Source organism: Pimephales promelas, chromosome 21 (assembly GCF_988280905.1).
Source record: "Pimephales promelas chromosome 21, fPimPro1.hap1.1, whole genome shotgun sequence".
Classification (NCBI taxonomy): Eukaryota; Metazoa; Chordata; class Actinopteri; order Cypriniformes; family Leuciscidae; genus Pimephales; species Pimephales promelas.
Window position 1 is genome coordinate 21,649,465 of NC_142789.1, and position 21,013 is coordinate 21,670,477.

General features: G+C 36.4%; 1 protein-coding gene across 1 annotated transcript; it reads right to left on the reverse strand.

Annotated features, from left to right (window-relative positions):
• Positions 1 to 1,299: 1,299 nt before the first annotated feature.
• On the reverse strand, positions 1,300 to 20,359 carry fam120a (family with sequence similarity 120 member A). The gene is made up of 17 exons (XM_039673330.2): positions 19,579 to 20,359; positions 17,957 to 18,203; positions 17,077 to 17,159; positions 15,916 to 16,044; positions 15,126 to 15,216; positions 13,277 to 13,341; positions 12,930 to 13,186; positions 12,437 to 12,521; positions 12,096 to 12,317; positions 11,837 to 12,008; positions 9,953 to 10,202; positions 9,669 to 9,783; positions 8,362 to 8,571; positions 7,168 to 7,357; positions 5,310 to 5,451; positions 4,319 to 4,415; positions 1,300 to 3,128 (listed from the first exon to the last, which is right to left on the reverse strand). The coding sequence occupies exons 1-17, from the start codon at positions 20,050 to 20,052 to the stop codon at positions 2,823 to 2,825; spliced, it is 3,135 nt and encodes a 1,044-aa protein (XP_039529264.2). The 5' UTR covers positions 20,053 to 20,359; the 3' UTR covers positions 1,300 to 2,822.
• Between the last annotated feature and the right edge of the window lie 654 nt (positions 20,360 to 21,013).

Below are 21,013 nucleotides of genomic sequence, written 5' to 3' on the forward strand. Positions count from 1 at the left end.
TACTGTATATTATGTGTATATTTAGTATGTCACTATATATATATACACACACACACACACACATTTACATAATGTATATTAAGTATGTACCTATAAAATGTGTATTTTATATGTACTTTAATGTAAATATAAAATGTTTGTGTAAATGTGTGTATATACACCATATATATACATACTGTATATTATGTGTATATTTAGTATGTCACTATATATATATATATATATATATATATATATACACACACACACACACACACATATATATATACACAACACACACACACACATTTACATAATGTATATTAAGTATGTACATATAAAATGTGTATGTATATAGGCCTATTTTCTCATAAATATATACACGTGTGTATATACACATTACACACGCATACATAAACATGTATTTTGCTTCTAAAAAAGTGAAAGTTTTATAATTGCTACTCATATATACATTGAGGAATTATGCCAATTACATATACAAGGTAAGCTTTTTTATTTTACTTTTTATATAAATATAGCCAAACATTGCATGATCTATCCTGTTAACTCACTATGGAATTATCAGTGTACAAGCAAATCATTTGGAATATTTTATACATATACATATACATATATATACACATACATATATATATATATATATATATATATATATATATATATATATACACACATATATAAGATTTCCCCAAAAAAATCTTAAAAAAAAAAAAAAGACCAGTGACTATAATTATATAAGCAAAATATTTGTTTTATTTCTGACCTAGAAGTCCTGTCCTAAACTTCTTTATCGAAATTTCTGGGAAGATATAATGAATGGGTCTAGGATAAATTTTAAAAACTATAAATACATTTAGTTGGCTAAAAGCTGTGTTCACACAGTTCACTCAGTTCAGTTGCAACCTGAAATGTAAGTGCACATTTGACCTCTTGGTGGTGCTAAATGGCCTGAGACATAGATTAGCCACCAGTATTGTTCAGACTATCCACCAATCAGTGTTTTAAATGTCACATCTTTTATCTTTTTAAGCCACAAAAAAGGAAGATTAAACTGACCTATTTTTGCATTCTAGGAGCCAAACATATTTGAACTGTTAATCATTTATAAAGCAACATTTACGTTCTACAAAATGTTCTCAAAACCTTAAGTATATTACTAAAGAACATGACCTGACAGTTTATTCTCCAGCAGGGGGCTGAAAACATCACCATGATGTTGCAAAGCTTCACTATTAACACTGTAAAAGGTTTGAGATGACGAGCGGTCAACTCCAAAAACACACACGCGCACACAGAGAATTATTCTAAAAGAATAAAGACTTTTATTAAGCATTGTAAGTTGCATTCAATTTCCTTCAAGTACATCACACCACAATCCATCAACAATCACTCAAACCCAACAGTAGTTCATTCTTTTACAACCCATGAGTTAGGGAGAAACTCCGATCAACTTACATCAAGGTAACCTACTTAGACTTGCGGCAGGGGACTGAGGGGAATACACCATATTTCTGATCACTAATGTGCAATGAAAAGCATCAGGAGGATTAGATGGAGAAGTAATGATTCTCGTTTAGAAGTAAACATCAAAATTATTACAAGTGTACTTGCTTAGGCTAAACTCTCAAATGGGGGAGGGTCGAATGTTTCGCGTAACTTGTTCTGAGCTAAGAAAACGGGGAAGAATTTAAGATCAAAGCCATTTTTTCCCAAAGACTGGTATGCTAGTATGAACGCGGAAAACAGCAACAGAGAACAATAATGTATACAGTGATGAGTACACCAGGATTAACAAGATTTCAAGTGGCTAGATAATGTTGGAGTAAATACAACAGAGGTCAATAAATCACAAAAATAATAATAAACGTAATGTTAGCGCAAATCAGTTACTGACTAACAGTTAACACCTTTTATAGGACTATTACTGATTATTAGCCTTTGAAAATTTCGCAGATGGGCACGGTATTTGTCATGAAGGAAGAAATAGGACAACATGCATTAGAACTACACACCTTTTTTTTCTTTTCTTTTTAATCGTGAGCCATGCAGAAAGTTTAGCTGAGACAGTTGTACTAATGTACTACGTTTGATTCAAGAAACCACATTGATCAGTGATCACTGATGCATGGCATTTTTTGACATGGAAAAGAGACATTGGTGTTTTTTCCAAGAGCTCATTTGAAACTTTTCTTGACATATTACCTATAACCGCTAATGTATGACACACTGAAATCATCAGAACTTAAGATGCAGTAGTAATACTAATTACTCAAATGTCAAAACAACCGCACATTTGAAACACGAGTAAACTCTCAGCGATGACACGGGAGAAACGCGTTCTTGGTGTTCTCTTTTTCAAATGAGGATCTCAAACATTAAAAAAGCATTTACTGTGACAATACGAACTCAATTACAATGGCAAATATATATAGATATATATGGTACTTGAATTTCAACTTACTAAACTAAAAGACTGGCAAATGAAAATCAGTATTTCGGTTTCTGCATTTCATCGAGAAAGTAAAATAATTTCATGTAACCAGTTTTAAAACGTGTAATATCATTGACGAGGGAGAACACCGTCTTTCATCACTGAACTGGTAAGATTATCTATTTATTGACTTGTATATCTATGTTTTACCGAGAGGTATCCTCATCATTACTTGTGGCTTTAACTCGCTGACGCCGAAGAGGGATTTCAAAAAATTCGTGAGTCCTCATTTTTCGCTTTCGGAGAGGAAAAAATGTACACCGACTGTAGGCCTTCCATCCTTCCAGATATCCCTTAACACTAAACCTTCACCCTCTCTATAAAAATAGGTTTACTCTTCTGCTTGTAAGACAGCGGCGCCCAGGACTTCATCTCTGCAGCCCTCGCCGTCTTCATTTAGTGCACTTAAATGAGGATTAGTATTGCACATTTTAGATTCGTTGCTAAAGGCACTTTCAGGTTGGTTTGGAGCCCTGCTTTCCCCTTCATTCCCATTGATCTGGTCTGCCTCTTCACCCTCCACCAAGCCATTCTCTCCTGCATCTTCTGAGGACAGATGTGGTGATTTGGTCGCCAACTTGGGCTTCTTTCTGTCTTTTATCTCTTCATTGTTTGAGGCAGCATATGCAGGCTTGCTCTGTTAAAAATTAATTTTGCACCATGTCCATTAATCCAATCGGTGTAAAAATTAAGAATAAAAACGATACTATCACTGATTTCTGAAGAATAACCACACACTATGATATGTATCCACTACCATTTAGAATTTTGAGGTTGATTGGTAGGGTTTTCTTTTATGTTTTTGAAAGAATTATCTTATGCTCTCCGAGGCTGAATTAATTTGATCAAAAATAGTAATATTGTGAAATATTACGGTTTAAAATATCTGTTTTCCATTTTAATATATTTTAGAATATTTATTCCTGTGATGTCAAAGATGAATTTTTAGCATCATTAGTGCAGTCTTAAGTGTATGGAAGATCGTTTCCGCCACAGAATGAAAAATAAAAAAGCTAATTACGACTTTTTATCTCACAATTCTGACTTTATTTCTCAGAATTGTGAGATATGAAGTCAAAATTGCGTGTTATAAAGTCGCAATTGCATGTTATAAAGTCAAAAATGCATGATATACAGTCAGAATTGTGAGATGAGTCTTTTTCCCCTTAAAATAGGCCTGATAACTCGCAATTGCTAGTTTATATCTCACAATTCTGAGGAAAGATGTCAGAATTTTGAGATATAAACTCGCAATTATGTTTTATAAAGTCAGAACTGCGAGATGTAAACTCGCAATTGTGAGAAAAAAAAGTCGCAATTCTGTATTTTTTTTCTCAGAACTGCGACTTTATATCACGCAATTCTGACTTTATATCTCGCAATTCTCACTTATCACGCAATTTTGACTTTATATCTCACAATTGCGACTATTTCTTACAATTCTGACTTCATATCTCGCAATTGTGAGATAAAAAGTCGCAATTATTATTCTTTTTTTTATTCAGTGGCGGAAACCAGCTTCCATCAGTGTCACATGAATGATCAAATTTGCAGGTTTGGTTCTCAAGAAACATTTATTCTAATTAACTTTTATTCTTATAATATTTTATTAATCTTAATAATTATTATTATTCATATTTCCTCAGCATTATTTGATGAGTAGAAAGTATTTGAAATCTTTTGTAACATTTAAAATGTCTTTGTCACTTAATCAATTTAAATGCATCCTTGCTGAATAAAATAATTTCTTTAAAAACATTTTTTACTGATCCTACACTTTTGAACAGCAGTGTATATATACTCAAACAATATGAATACAACATTCACCTGGTATGATCCCTGACTCTTGAACCCTCTACTGTAGTATTTGGCTCCTCGACCAAACGTCCTTATAACAGGAGTAGAAATCACACCTCTTGGATGACTGTTCAAAGAAAGACAATACATTTAAGGAAAAATTATACAGGGCATGACATGAACTTTTTTTTTGCCCACCAGCCACTGTGGCTTGTGGTTTTCCAAAGTTACAAGTCACTCAGAATTTTCACTGGCCACAATTTGGACATGGGGAGAAACTCCCATATAGACATTTTTAATATTATCTCATAATTTGGAAGCATATATATTAGGCTGCTGTCACTTTAAGACCTGACACACAAACCCATTATACTGATACACATGCATTCTCAACCTAACTGACCTTGTTTACATGAATACGTGTATGTACGAATGTTTACGTGCTGGAAACAGTTTAATGTCCGTGCACTTTGGGTGTTGGCACAAAATCTGTGGGAATCAGAAAAATTATGCATGAAGGGAGGAGGGTTTGTGTGTGAACTCCCTGTCGAAGAGATGAGAGAGTGAGAAAGCGCAGCTGGTATCGTGTCTTCTGTGGAAAATGAGTATTGGAAGCGTTTCAGATATTTCAGTGTCGATGTGTATAGAACCATCGATATTTTTGACAGCACTACATTGGACTTGGTCCATTAGTTCAGATGCGTTTTTAAAAGACTTCAATTGAAATTATAAATCAAATTCAACCTGCCAACGTGGCTATTAGGAGTGACAGTGTTACACGCATTTGGCAGGTGTTAATGTCAGGCCATTTATACAATATTTAACCACAGATATTTCTGCAACAGAGACAAACAGCAAGTAAGCAAGTCAATTAAAAATAAACTGTACTGCCCAGAAAAGTAAATATAAATGTAAACAGTAAATGTACATTTATTTTTGGAATAAGAGTACAGAAATACAAACATTAAAATGCGAGATTTTAGCATGATTTAAGAAAAAATACTGGATATTTCTTGCTTACCCTCTGGTTGGTCCACCAACTGACACCACCTGTATGGGAAACGCAGGTCTTCCTCTTCCACGACGACTACCGGCCCACTGACCCACCACTGTGCCTGCAATCTCAAGCTTACCACCCTGTGAAGGCATGGCTTGAAGCCCTACTTGATAGGAATGAAGTGAACAACGTAACTTTAATAACTCTGAAGAAGCTGCATCCTTAAAAGATGCAGTTTGTAACTTTTTTTGTATTCAAAATGCACAACATTTAAATAAATGAGCAAGAACATCTTGAATCCATTTTGCGAACCATGTTTTTATCTTATCCTGAATCACTACGGTACACCTATAATCCATTTTTATGTTTTTGACGATTTTAGACTGGTTCGAGTAGTACCACTGCAAGAGTAGCCCAGTACCCGTGTGACTGTCTGCATTTGACAATTTTCCCATCTAACCCTGAAAATGTGTTTCCATAACAAAGCATGTGATTATTGGAAAAAAATCATTATTTTATAGTCTTATGTGTAGTGATAAAGGCTATGTCAATTGGCATTGCATTATAAATATATTTTATCCTTATGAAAATACCAGAGATGGCTTAAAAAGTACACAGATAAACCATAATACCTAAATTCTGATGTTCAATCAGGCAAAATGTCTATCTGCATTTTATTCAGCTACAGCTATTGCTAGATACCTTTGTCCATATTAAAGGGTTAGTTCACCCAAAAATGAAAATTAAGTCATTAATTACTCACCCCCATGCTGTACCAACCCCGTAAGACCTTCGTTCGTCTTCGGAACACAAATGAAGATATTTTTGATTAAATTTGAGAGCTGTATAACTACCACATTGGCTCCTAAGGGACTGCCTCTTGACGGCCCAGAAAGTCAATGAAGAAAATGTTTAAATATCCCAAGTGACTACCGTGGCTCAACTATATGTTTATCAAGCGACGAGAATACTTTTTGTGCGAAAAAACAAACAAAAATAACGAGTTTATTCGACTATTTCTTTTCTTCCTTGTAGGCCAGAAACGAGACTTCCTTAGATTTCCACGACGCATGCGCGAGAATTGCGATCTGAAGTAGTGTAAGCTGGTGTAAGCAGATCGCAATTCTCGCGCATGCGTCGTGGAAATCTAAGGAAGTCTCGTTTCTGGCCTACAAGGAAGAAAAGAAATAGTCGAATAAACTCGTTATTTTTGTTTGTTTTTTCGCACAAAAAGTATTCGCGTCGCTTGATAAAAATATAGTTGAGCCACGGTAGTCACTTGGGATATTTAAACATTTTCTTCATTGACTTTCTGGGCCGTCAAGAGGCAGTCCCTTAGGCAGCCAATGTGGTAGTTATACAGCTCTCAAATTTAATCAAAAATATCTTCATTTGTGTTCCGAAGACGAACGAAGGTCTTACGGGGTTGGTACAGCATGGTGGTGAGTAATTAATGACTTAATTTCCATTTTTGGGTGAACTAACCCTTTAAGGATTTCCTGGAACTTATTAATCATGAGTCTCACTTGTGGGCTTTCTTCACGAGGCCGAGTATGAATGAAACAAATTACATGTCAGAGTTCACCACTCACATAGTCCTATTTTTGGTCAATATCAGAAAAAAAATCCTGCTCTCTAAAGAAAGTGTTCACCGGGGTTTTAAAGCCGAGTTAAAATGTTTATAAACCAGGGTTAAGCGCAGTGTGAAAAGCTCTTCATTGATTCATTTCTCACTTTTACTACTTAGTAATAAACATGACTTATATGGTTAGCATGCTACTTTTAAACATTAATGTGTTCAAACATTTCACATCTAAGCTACTAAAACAATTACTAATGAAAAGGTGTTTGGTATATCGACCAGTCTAGCAGTCATTCTTACCAGGCATGCCCCTGCCTCTAGGCTGCAGTGGGGGCAGAGGAGGTGGAGGGTAGAAGGTGGTGTTGTGGTGGTAGAAAGGCATTGTGTGTGGAGGTGGAGGGGGGAATGCGATGGGCTGGTGTGGCCGAGAGAAGTTCAGACCCTCCAGGATACTCTGACGCATTTTCTCCACCTTGGCAACTAGCTCTGTCTGGAGACAACAAGAGGACACAAGTACATTTTAGATTGGCTATAACTCGCAGACTTACAATTTCGTCCTTACATTATAAAATAAGATTTCACATTAAAAGGTTACTTAAACCGTACATCAGTTTACACTTTCAATTATTTGGATTAAAGATTAACAATTAAAAGATTACTTAAACAGTACATCAGTTTACACCTTCAATTCTTTGGATTAAAGATTAACAATTAAGTAAATGTTACAGTATATATTGTGCAAACAATGAATTACAGTGAGCTACAGAACCATAAATTAAAGTGCACTACAGAATGCAAGCTCAAAAACATGTTTGTTAAACATTTAAAAGTAGAGAAACGTATATTTGTAATCTAATTTGAATATTATTATAGGACTTGTTTGGGTTCAGTGTTTGCAAATATAGAATATGTAAGCACCTCGGGTTGATGTCTTGATCTTTAATATAATTTTAATGCATTTTATATATACACTACCATTTAAAAGTTTGGGGTCAGTAAGATTTTTTTAATTATTTTGTAAGAAATCTCTTATGCTCATAAAGGCTGCATTTATTTAATATAAATACAGTTAACTGTAATATTGTTAAGTCTGTGAATACTGTGATGTATTGTGAAAACTTTATATAATTGATCATTTCAATATATTTTAAAGAGTGATTTATTTTCAGGATTCTTTGAGGAATAGAAAGGTAATTTGAAATAGACCAATTTTAATGTGCCCTTGCTGAGTAAAAGAAAAAAAAAACATGTTTGCACAATAAAAAAAAAAATCAGGTGTCAATTTAGTATCAATTAGTTTTGTTGGTTCTGGTTTTGTACTGAAAAATTCAGTTTCAATCCACCCCAAGCACAGTTCTATAATCAATCTTTTCTGCTGTAATACTTCAATCTGCTGTGTCAGTTTAAGATCAGTTAAGTCGTTCTGTCTGTAAATCATGTGATTTTGAAACTTATGCATGTAAAAAAAAAACAGCGTTCCCATGACAACTATACCTGACCGTCGCAGAGGTCAATGAGTGGAGCCTTGTCTCTGTTGGCCCGGATGAGTTTACTCTGTAGCAGCTTGCCGTCAAAGTACATCCACGGACAGCAGTGTTCCCAGGGAATGGGCTGCCCACACACGTCATTGGCAAACAGCGCCATATCCACTCCACTCATAAAAAGAGCAGCCACCTGAACGCCGCGTGGATCCAGGTTATCAATCTGGAGGCGACAGATGCAGTGACAGTTAAACAAAGCTCTTAAGGTTAAATAACATGCTAAACCACCCAGCAGATTACAACCCCCTACCTCAGCCAAAAGCACAAAGCAAGCATGAACAAATCATAGCCTATCCATTCCACACATGTAGACTAATGCACAAACCGCACCAGCCAATTCACGAACAGCCAGCGAGAGCAACCAGCAGGCAGCAGCGAAGCAAAAAGCGCATTTAGAGCTGACAGACATGGACAAACACGACACAGCATGTGTGGATGGTTCACGTGTTTTTATGAGCTCACAGCAACAGACTAAAATGAGCAGGGAGAAAAAAGCAGCTCAGACAGGCAAGTAAACCATCTACACAAAAAGACCACATTCCTAGCACTCAAGTTGCTCAAATGCCATGTCTTTTCCCGCAAAACCGACTATCAGATGAAAACATGCTTTCACAAAAGCATCAAGGCCAATCAGCCTGGCAAGCGTTCTTACAAAATAAGAAGTGTCCAGAAAAATACTTAAAACCTCACTTTTTGCAACGCAACTGGCTATTGGCTTGAAATACATTAACATATCAGATTATTGATTCAACAGGATAAACCAGAGCCGGTTCAAACCAAATCTAAATGTGAAACACATACACAAGCTTTAAAACAAAATGTATTCATTTATCCATGAACTCCTTCACGGATTATTTACTTATTTTAACACTTAGTTCGGATGCCAAAAAAAAAAAAAAAAATGTGTTCAGGTATCCATACTTAAAACAAATCCTAAAAAGTCATCGTCATAACGAGGAAAAGTTTTGTGGGTGAAAAATTACTTAAATACTTTTTTGGATGCCAAACAATTCATTCAAGAAATACAAATGTGTTCTCATACTCCGCACAAACAGCTTTGCAGACAAACAATTATCTTTTGCATGACAAAAGTTATCCAAACTTTTCTTTAGAGATAAAGGCTCAGTGCAAATATTTGGCGCACAAACTTTTTTTTTTGTGAATATTTTTCTTTCATGTCGTTCTGTTGCATAGGCCTTTAATGTGGGTTTGTGGGTATTCTCTGGACGCTCCTCGTGCAACATTCTCCACATAAATCACCTTCAGGTCCTGCAGCTGGTCAGGCTCATAAAGTTTAGGAGAAAGTGCTTGAGCTAGGAAAGCGTCAAGTTCGTTACGACGCAAAATTCTTACTCCTGGCCATTGTAACATAAACCTGAATTAAAACACAAAGGAGTGAAATATTACAAATAAACAAGAGCTGATACTGAAGGCCCTTACTGCAATGGTTTAAGCCATTTGTAATCTGAGGGAAAGCATTTAACTACCATGTTTATGTCTTTCCGAGACTTTAGAAATAGAAACTGTGTTTAGATGCTGCTTACCGTAGTACGCAACAGAGCACCATAAGCTGTGTGGGGACATTGGCAGGGTTCAGCATAGCTGGAGTGTCCGACCTCATGCAGGCCAAAAAAGCCCTCATCCTCCGGTTCTTGTCCTCCACTGCCTTGCCCAGCCAGAGTTTCTTCAGGTTTGGGCAGGTCCATTCCCGGAAGGGAAGTGCTTCCACTAGTTCAGGGGTGTGTGGAGATTTGCCTTTGTAAGCAGCCCATTCTTTTATGATCACTGTTGGATCTACAATTTCACAAAACAAAAACAGTGTTTAGTCTGCAGATGTGACTAAACATCAAGAACTAATTAGCTTAACATAATAGCATGTAATCGAACATTTAAAAAATTTGGCAAAGACATTTAAAAATAATGCATGTAAATAAACAAATTATATATATATATATATATATATATATATATATATATATATATATATATATATATAAATAATCACCTATATATATATATATATATATATATGAAGAGTTCAGATGCAAAAGCCTCTAAGTGCCATTTGAAATTTTCTTTAAGAATGATCATTTTTATCAAGCTTATATATTCAAGTTCAGTAATTTCACTTAAATGACAATTAATAGGTAATCTTCATTGCAATTTAAGTGAAATTACTGAACTTAAACATACAAGCTTGATAAAAATGATCATTCTAGAAGAAAATTTCAAATGGCACTTAGAGGCTTTTGCATCTGAACTCTTCAAATATATATATATATATATATATATATATATATATATATATATATATATGAAAATAGCCAAACATTGTCTTATTGGTGGATCATGGGTAATGCATTTTTTCACCAAGAATTTAGCCATTTATTTTCCCCTAGTTTTACGGAGGCATACATTGTTAATCCCAGAGCTCATAGTAGGTCTGCCTTGACAGGATTTTCTCTTATTGAATAAATTAATTGAATGTTTACTTTTCCTGTTCTATTTTCACATCTTGTATTCTATTTTCCACTGAGGGAAAAAAGACGTCAGCATTTACGGAGCTAAAGTAGTTCTTGAATGATGCCAATTATTGAAAAAAATTTGCCTGCATATGACCAAGAATAACAAGCTAATGTCAACACTGAAGAGCACTACTCTGTGTAATTAGATCAGCCATCAACAGGCCTCTGGAGAGAGTGCAGGCAATAACAGTAGGGTTGGGAACTAATTTCAAGCCCGTTTGACTTTGAATACTGGAACGATCTGATCAAATAAAATTTTTTTCAATATTCGATTAACAATTCAGGAACATGCAAGACTTGAACAACAGTAGCAAAACAATGAACTGATTTAGAGAAAAAATTGTGAAATTTAGAAATGTCTATATTATGACTTTATACATGAATGCAAATTCATCCCAAGTTTGAGTATTTTAGCGGAGAAGTTTATTACAATTTATTTATTTTTAACTTATTATTTATTAATCAACATTCCAAGAACTATATAAAATCATTTAGTTTGAAATTTTATAAACATCTATTAATGGAACTTCTGTATAATAACGTTAGGGAAGATGACAAAACTTATGATTTAATCATTTGTTTCAATTCTTTAGGTAGATTTATTTTGAATTATTTCCAAAACCTTGTCTTTTTTGGAAAAATTGGTAAAGGTCTGGCTTATGAATATTAATTACCTTAAATAGTATTAGTTCCAAAAAGGTTGGGTAATAATGTTAGCAAATACAATATTAATATTCATTGACAAAGTTTATTGTAATCCATCATTTGTATTCGCCAAATAGCTCATCAAATTTTGAGGATACTTCAAAAACAGATTTTTTTTTTTTTAATAATCTGGAACCACAGACAATGTTTCCTTATTACATGACTGTTGCAAATGAGATGTTTAGTTCAGTTACTCACAATCCGGGAGGCGATTCCTCCTCATGGAGAGTCTCTCTGCCTTCTTTTTGGCCTCGGCCAGGCTGAAGAGCACCCCGTAAACATATTGACGGATTGGCCGGTACAGCTGCACCGCGGAGGGCAGGTCTTTGTTAGCTTCATCCTCAATGGTGACAGATAACTTTAGCTCACCCTGCAAAAAACAACCATCAAACACTGTCAATCATAACAGCTTAATAAGGAATACTTACAGCTGAGATGCTGGTGACTAGAGGTTGACCTTGGTAAGAACATGGTAGATGTATGGGTACATGAGGCCCTTTTTATGTCTGTGCTCAGCGACTCGTAGCACTTCTGGTGCCACCATTGGTAAAGGGGGAGTAGTAATATCCATGTGATTTCTTGTTGGCATCGAGAGGAGGGATGGAATCTGGGCATTGACCCCTATGTGACCTCTGACCATCAGGCCTTGGTTTACAGGGGAGGTCACAGATGGATCAGACTGAAAGAGAAATCAAAGAATTCACTAAATGGATGTAAAATTATTGTAATCAAGATTATCTATTATCTTTAAATCAGGATATCATATTTTGACAAATAAAGCTAAAAAAATAGACCTACTTTATTTTGGTCCCCATGGTCTCCTTCTGGGATATTGTCCATTTGGTTTCTCTGTTTGTCCCATCCCTTATGGTCACTTACATGACTACATTTAGGAATGAAAGGATGCAACCATATTAATTTCATCAATTTCCAATAAGCTGATATATATGCCTGCTAACAAATTAAAGGCCAATATTAAAATTATACACTATTTTGTCTAAACAAATAATAATACAAATTAATACATTAAAGACTTAAATGAAAAGTGTTGTTAAAAGGCTTACATTTGAGTATGAACTAAAGAAAATTGAGGGAAATTAACATTTTTCATTTTACTGGTAAAAAGCATCAACAGTGTATATAAATAAATAATAAACCATAAAAAATAATATCAGCTGATACAGTTTCCATAGCAGAAATAATAGTAGTGAGCATCAAAACTAACTCCCACAAACTGTCTTTTGAAAAGGACACATTTCCAACATACATTCTCTTGTTCTCAGTCACTCACTTGGCAGTGGAGCCTGTGTTTTCCTCATTTTCTGAGGACGAGGATGTGGACGACATGGTGAAGAAGGCCGGGTCTGTGTGGTTTGAGTTGCCGCCGTGAGCAGGGTTAATGGGGGACAACCTCTCGTAGAGCGGCGTGTGCTCCTTCCCATCACTAGGAATGTTGCTGTAGCTGTTCTGTTCTAGGAGCCCTTTACCCGACGGGTCTGCCTCATGGACAGGCTCGGCCAACGGAGGGCCGGAATAGCCATGATGGACCTAAGAGAATGAGCGAAAACATGTATTTGTCAGTGTGATGAGTGAGTGCGAGTCATTCAGGAAGGACCATAATGGTGAAAAGGTACTCACCCCAGGTTTGCCTGGAATGTTAAGCATCTGTGGTGCTGCTGGCACTCCCATCTGATTTGGTCTGACTGCAGGCATACAAATGTAAAAAAAAAAAAAAAAAAATCTGGTTCAATCTCTCGAGCAAAAACAGAGAAAAAAGTAGAGGAACTTGGAAAGAAAAACAGCCATACTGAGAAAAGACTAAAAAAAAATCCCTTACTGAGATTCTTGTTATACCGCACATCCACCCACCCTAGAAACTGACCTTGATGCATTCAGAATGTGTGTAGGCACAGAGATGTATTGAGGTTTATGAAATACAGATCTTGCGGTCCTGCCCATACCATTCTATGCAAGCTAGTTTCCACCAGGGAAAAAAAGGTAATTGCAACTTAAAAAAAACCCCAAAAAAACACACAATTCTGACATTTTTATTCAAGTTATAAATTCATAATTGCAAGTTTACGTCTCGCAAATCAAATTTTTACCTCAAAATTGTAGTTTAAAACTTGCAGTTCAGACTTAATTACCTCAGAATTAATAGTTTGTACCTTAAAATTCAGAATCAGAATTGTAAGATTTCTAATCTGTAAGATATAAAAGGATACAATTATGACGAGTTTACGTCTTGCGATCCTTAATTTTTTTCCTTTAAAATCGGAGGTAGCCCTCAAACCGTATTCACTTTATAGCCCTTAATCCTGTAATTGTGGACAAATGTGGGCACAGAGGATTCAGGTGTGATCCTAATTTTTATTTATTATAAATGCTACTGTATATCACTGTCTTCAATAAAGTTTTGTCTATCCATTTATTTTGGGGGTATTTTTGAATTTATTTACTTCAAAAAGTACCATATTTTCTATGTAAATTATGCTTATTTTTATGTTTTATTATTATTTTTTTAACTACATTAAAATATCATTCCAATAAGTTCTTAGAGCTAAAACCTAAAGATTAAGTGACTTTGCTGTTACCTGGTGTCTTATTTTGGCTTATTTTAGAAAGCTCTAAATTACAGTTTTTCCCATTCATTTCTATGGGTGCCCATTTTTGACCCAAATACAAGATTAAGAAGTTTTTCTTCACCCACTTAACATTGTAGAATTGAGTCAAAAAAAATTGTTTTCAAAAGGCAAACTTAGGAAAAGTAGCCAAGTGTTGTACCGCTCAGATCAAGGCAAGTATTTTTAAAAAATAAATTAAAACTATTTTGCCCACATTTGTCCAAAATACTGTTTTAAGTTTAACATTTCACAAACTTTTTTTCCCTTGGAATTTCAAGTTTATATCTCTTAATTCGAAAATTTTTCAATTCTGAGCAAATATATATAAGAATAAATAAGCGTCAGAACATTTCAAAATGCATTCTGAATTCTGAAAAGACTGTATTGTAATTCTACAAGACAATCCCTCTAATTTGTCAAACATGCTCTAACTAATTGGAAGATGTCGAATCGAATTCTCCTCTCGTCTCATAACTATTCAATTGACACCATTTCAATGGAGCTGTTGAAAGTTTTCAGGCGAGCGGAGGAGAGTTTCTCCAGACTAGCAGCGCTCTGTGCAAAAGTCCTTTCTAAAGAAGCCTATTTGTATGCACAGGGCACAGCAGCCATTCCAAGTGCACACAAGGTCCGAGGAAAGTGGGAAAATTTCTCACATTACTGTGAGGACTAAGAGCGAGAGAGGTGGTTAAGAAAGAAACAGAGTGTGCCTCTAAAACCTGGCCCCAAACACAGACAGGACAACATAACACCAAGCAAGCATTAGTAGACATGTCCTGCTCGAAGAATTTAACAAGCACGAACCAACAGGAATAGATAGTGTTCAGTGAGAGATGGAAAATCAAAAATATAGACAATCTTACCTAAATAAGGGGGGAAGTAAGGGGGTTTGCTGGCGTTGGCGTAATACTCCACTGCTTTTTTGAAACGGACAACTTTGTCATCGGTTCTGGACTAGAATGCAAAACCACAGAATTAACAAACATGGTCCATAATTCTTCGTCTTAAAGGCATAGTTCACCCAAAATAAAACATTTCATCGTTTACTTCCCCCATGTTGTTCTTATCCTGGTTAACTTTATTATGGGCCACACAAAGGATATTTTGAAAAAATATAAACAATTTGTTGTTTTGGACCCCATTGACTTTCATTGCATGGACAAAAATAGCTAAAATGTTCTTCAAATGTCTTGTATTTGGGATTTCAAATGTGTTTTTAAAGCTTGTTTGTATAGTCGTATAATTTTGCTCAAATTGTTGTAATAATATGACTACAAAATAAATAATAATTGTATTTTACATTACAATTGTAAAATTACAACATTAATACTTATGGCACCCTTAAAGCTTTTCATTTGACGACAACAGATTTTATTAGTTTATAAGTGCTCAAGTTTGGGAACATAGCTGGTGAATGTTGTCCCAAATGCGAGTTATAAGGAGATGCAGATGTGAATTGAGCCCGCCTCTGACACTGAAAACACCAGGTCATGAGGAGCTTGTTTAAAAACACAACGCTTCAAATTCACAGCCTTTCTGGTTTAATAATCAGACCAAGCCATATTGTGCTTTTGCCTTTAATCTAATCAATTGTGGTGATTTTTGGTGAATTATCCTTTTTTGAAAGGTGCTGACAATGGTGCCTTAGCTTACCTGAGAGTGTTTGAATATGTCTTTAGTGATTGTGTCCAGATCATGGACATCCTGTAGGTTGCGGACATAATCTGCCACGGCTCTTATGACGACGTCACATGGAGGAAGAACGAGTTGGTGCGTGCGGACCTGGGTCAGAGAAAACAACCCATCACACCCCCAGAAAAAGCTCCTTCTGTTTAAAATGTGATGGGCATCATAGGAGTACATATCTGACTGGGTACATTCTGATACGTGTACAAACACAGATATTAGGTTAATCAAGCTTAATTGACAATGGAAACCATTAACTTCTTTTATTAAAAAAATAAAAAGGCCTATTTTTTTTTCTTCTTCACCAAGTAATTATTAATTATAGATCGACCCAAACAAAGACATAAACAAACATAATTAGAGAATGATGCCGACAAAAGGTGACTAAGCACGTGTGGATCTCCAAGTCAGGTGTTAAAATCGAGTAAAGCCCACTCTATCTAGCTCACAGCGAATCAATAAAGCCATCTGTCAAGCAACAGCAGCACAGTAGATAACATAAGGTCACGCATGGAGCTATTCTTCAGCTCAACTCTTTCCTTTATAGTCGCAGTAGTTGATTTGCTTGGGCGAGATTCAAAGACTGAGTATTTAGATCAAGAGAGTACATGTTGAGGACAATGCTGAAGTGATTTTGCTTGCTCCTGATACATTATTTTCCAGACTTCATATCAATCTGGTCGTCAAAGAAACTGATCACAGTGGCTAGTAACTGAGGAAAATCTAATGAGAACTGAAGTCTTATGTTTTGCAGCAGTTAGGCCTGGTTTCACAGATTAAACCAGGATTAGGTATATGTCAATTAGGACATTTAAGTAGCTTTTATAAATGTGCATTGGAAAAAAAACATTACTGGTGTGGATCTAGAGACAAAAAAATGGCACTGATGTATTTTAAGATATGCCAGTGAAAATTACTCAAATAGGCATTTTAGTCTGGGATTATAGGCTTAGGCCTTTTCTGTGAAAACAGGGGCTAAACATTTACTGGTCAATATAGACAAACCTGAAGTATTTAAATTGTTATACATAACACATTTAATTCAATTACATAAGGGATTTGTGAGTAAAATGATAAGTGAACAAATTATATGTAGACCAAGACAAAAAATTGAATAAGTGGCTTTACCTTCAATGATGCTAAAGGGTGCTCAGGACCAAGTAAACTCCAGTGAAAGGCAGCCAAATCTTCATCAGGCAGTATGTGATTACCTTCAAAAACAGCATCAAGTTTTATATGATCATGTATCACAGAAGTACTAACTTTTGACACTTTTTTTAATTACAGCTGTAAAACATTTTTCAGCCATGAAATTGAAGGATTTGTGACAATATTGATAACATTTGAGCAATTATTTCTACATGTTTTTTTCTTTGGACAACAGAAATCTCAAGAGAACAGCATTTATTTGAATTTTTTTTGCTATTTACCGTCACTTTTGATCAATTTAAGTTTTTCCATATCAATTCGAGTGAGAGTCCTCATCCTTTTTAATTGCACGTAAAGTGGTTTTGTAGAGCTGAAAACAGCCTCTTCTCGGCTACAATTACAGTGTTTAAGGTCGTGTCAAAGTAAAGTTTGTTCGAGGCCAGCCAATGAAGACCATGAGCTGGCATTGTGAAAATGTGTTACATTGTTAAGTATGCAAGTAACAGGAAGTGAGGCCGGAATTGAATTATTTCTTTTAGGAAGCAACATCTTTATTTGTGCAATTTGATCTTAAAAACTTTGCAGACCTTTTACATCCAGCAAACAAATACTTTACACACTGTGTGAAAGGTTATACTCAAAAAAGCATAATAGGGATACTTAAAAAAAAAAAAAATTACTGACCCCAAATTTTGTTCAAAGGTAATGAAGGACTTGATTAGATAAGATGGAATAATTATTATAAAGACAAACCATTTTGTCTTCAGAAAAACATTCCCAATAAGACTAAGAACATGCATTAGGGTTAATGTAGGTGTCATGTTGAAGTGAAAATTGCTTGGCAATCCTACAAACCTACCTAAAAGTGAAGCAAAAATGACAAAACGATTTGGATTGAGATTAAGTTGCTTGGCAACTTCGTGCATCAGGTATTGGCTGGTGGTGAGGCTTTTGCCGTTGCGGCTGAGTTTGAGAGCATGGGCACTGAAGTAGTACGGGATGTTGCACAGGGCGTAATCAGAATCATAGGCAACCAGGCCATGGAACCCATTTTCTCTAAATAAGGCAATCACTTCCTGGTGATGATCCTCGATGGTCTGGACAACCTGAGTGAGGAAGCAAATTACAGAAAGGCTCTTTAGAAGAACAAAAACAAATTCACCTTTACACAGATTTCCACGAAAGGATGCGTGGCACGTTAACTCTAGGAAATGTTATTTCTAATTGCATCACATAACGGCTTCTCTGTCAAATGCTTCAATCGATTAGCACTATTTGAAAGAATCAATGATGAGATGGTTCTGGGATGTGATGTGAATTTTAAAACTATACATTGAGCAACATGCCCAATGGCCTTTAACTTGATAGGAAAACAAGGCATGACGTGTGAACAAATACATTTTTAAATCCATTATATTGTACACATCCTGGCCCACATTTCAGTTTCTGAATTGATCCAATGAGTACAGGAGACAAGAAGATAAAAATCCCAGTAGTATAATTGTCCATGCCTACACTTATAAACGTTTGTTGAAAGTACTCCAAGAAAAAAAAAACGAAATAGATGCAAACTAAAGTGTCCATGGGCAAAAGTTTAATGAGCCGTGGCTCTCTTCTGAGAACAGGGCCCATAAACTATCAGCCTGTACTGCTGCTAAATCTCAGCAGAAGTGACGTAAGAGAGCGTGCAGCCAATCACAGAGCAGTCATTCCTATTTGTGTGACGCAACAACCAATCACAGAAAAGAAGAGGTGGCGCTTCTTTTTGCCAGCACAACCTACAACTACATGGCATAAATGCATGTTTTTCTTCCAGTCTGAGGTTTATATTTGGTTATATATTTAGGTAAAAACAATATTGAATAACCATTTAAGAATTGTTGTTGTTATTTATGCCATATATTATGCCATTAATAGTTATGCTTCGATTTAATTCAGTTTTGATGTCAATGCTTTGCCAACCTGTACAGCAGGCTTGTGTTCACTAAATGCCTTTGGAAAAAAAACACCAGCATGTCCAACAGATTTGTGTTCCAACAAGTTGAAAAACCTTGCTGAAAACTGATTAGCTGGCTTGTAGAGAGGTTTTGTGTAGTTTTCAGCTGTTCAACCACGGTGAAAAATTAAAGCAGCTTGGTTCTAACATGTTTGTGTATATATGAATTAATGCAACGTGTAAACCAAGGTAGGGCTTTATTGTTTGATTGAAGAATGCGGTTTCACTGTCAGTCTAGTTTGATTACCTTCCCTTGGTCTTCTGACTGGTTTTAGAAACTTTTCAGCTAAGACAAGCAAACAATCTTTTGTTGTTTTTGTTCAACTGGATACACAACACCACGAAATAAGTCTAGGCCACCTGCTAGCTGCCAACCCACTGTCATGTAAGTCGAGCACTTGCCTGATCACTTGATCTGGGTCTGGTTCTGCTAAGCTAATGGCTGCATCATGTCAAAAACACAGCGGGCATCTGCCGCTACTCACCCCGATGTGGAACCTGAGGAGCGCCAGGCGGATGCAGTGGGCCATGCACACCGGGGGCAGGAACCAGACCTTGGGCGGCGGGGTTCCCTTGTTCTGGATGTGGCTGACAATCTGCTGGGCGGTCTGCCTCTCGTTCACCTGTCGCTTGACCCACTCATGGAGGCGGCCTTTCTCCAGGGCGCCATTGAAGCACACTAGCAGCTCGATGTTGCCGTTGAAACAGGCTTTGGCGAGGGCTGCGAGGTACCCGAGCATGTGGTTCCACTGGCCTCCGCTCACCCAGTCGGTGTAGAAGCCGCCGTAGAGCCGGTGCAGGCAGTTCTCAGCGTCAACCAGCAGCCGGAGCGGAGTTTGAGGGGGTCTCTGCCGGCCGCCGCCGACCAGACTACCTCGGGCGAGCTTCTGGAGCTCCACTGGCACCACGGCATTGGGGCAATGCTTCTCAATGTATTCCTGGAAACCCTGCACACCCATGACTGTTGTTTTATAATATGATATCGACTGTTATTTCGGGTTAAGTAAGAACGTAAAATTGTCTGGAGGAAATGGAGACAGAGCGAGAGAGAGTTGCAAGCAAGCAGCCTCTCCCGAATGCTGAAAACCGGATTGAAGAATATTGCGGCGGATGTGATAGTTGATTAATCGAAAATCAATCAAATCGGAGATGCATCTGTAGGTTTTGGTGAGTTGTTTTTTGGTTCATGGCTGCTTGCCGCCATGTGCACCCTTATGGAGCCATGTCTGCGGTCTGGATGTATCTGGTAAGTAGGGGAAAGACAGGAGAAGAGCGACGCAGGGCACGTACAGGCAGTCACACCGGAGGCGGAGTCTGGAGTTCAGTGGGCGCGGTTCTCGTGGAGGAGAACTGTTGCATGTTATGATACTCTTGCTCATATGAGCCGTAGTCTTTTTAAAGTTGAACATTTTAGCAATATCTAGTCCTACTATGTAAATAGTAGGAATACATAACGTGGAATAGTATATGGATACTTAAGGCTACGAACACTATTAATATGCTATACTATAAATATAAACACCAATGTTGTTTGCTATATTGACTTCCAATATCAGCTGTATTTGCTACGGTAACGGATTCCCGTTGTGACAACTGTACTATTCGCTAGAATTATATAATATAATTAATAACTGCCAATGTTCTTAAAGTTAATTAATAGCTTTTTTTAATACTAGGGGTCCATCTGTTGGCTGTGGGTCTTGGTCGAAATTTAAACGTTTTTCAAGGTTCAATCGATAGAGGGCGCCAATGCGTTATTTATTTTTGTACACAAGAAGCCAGGCTTTTCTCATTAGAAGCAGACACTTTGGCACGACACATTGTTGGTGATAAGATATGATCTAATTCGATCTACCACACTGGTGTTCTGTCATTTGATTTATTTGAATTCAAAACAGCCAGTGTGCAAAAAAAAAAAAA

What these genes read in the sequence shown, in the direction of transcription:
- fam120a (XM_039673330.2), bottom strand. Translation starts at nt 20,052, where the DNA reads ATGGGTGTGCAGGGTTTCCAGGAATACATTGAGAAGCATTGCCCCAAT. An exon ending in TCTACCATGTTCTTACCAAG is followed by an intron (nt 12,009 to 12,095) that starts GTCAACCTCTAG and finishes TGTTTTTTGCAG; the next exon opens with GGTGAGCTAAAGTTATCTGT. An exon ending in TTGACCTCTGCGACGGTCAG is followed by an intron (nt 7,358 to 8,361) that starts GTATAGTTGTCA and finishes TGTTGTCTCCAG; the next exon opens with ACAGAGCTAGTTGCCAAGGT.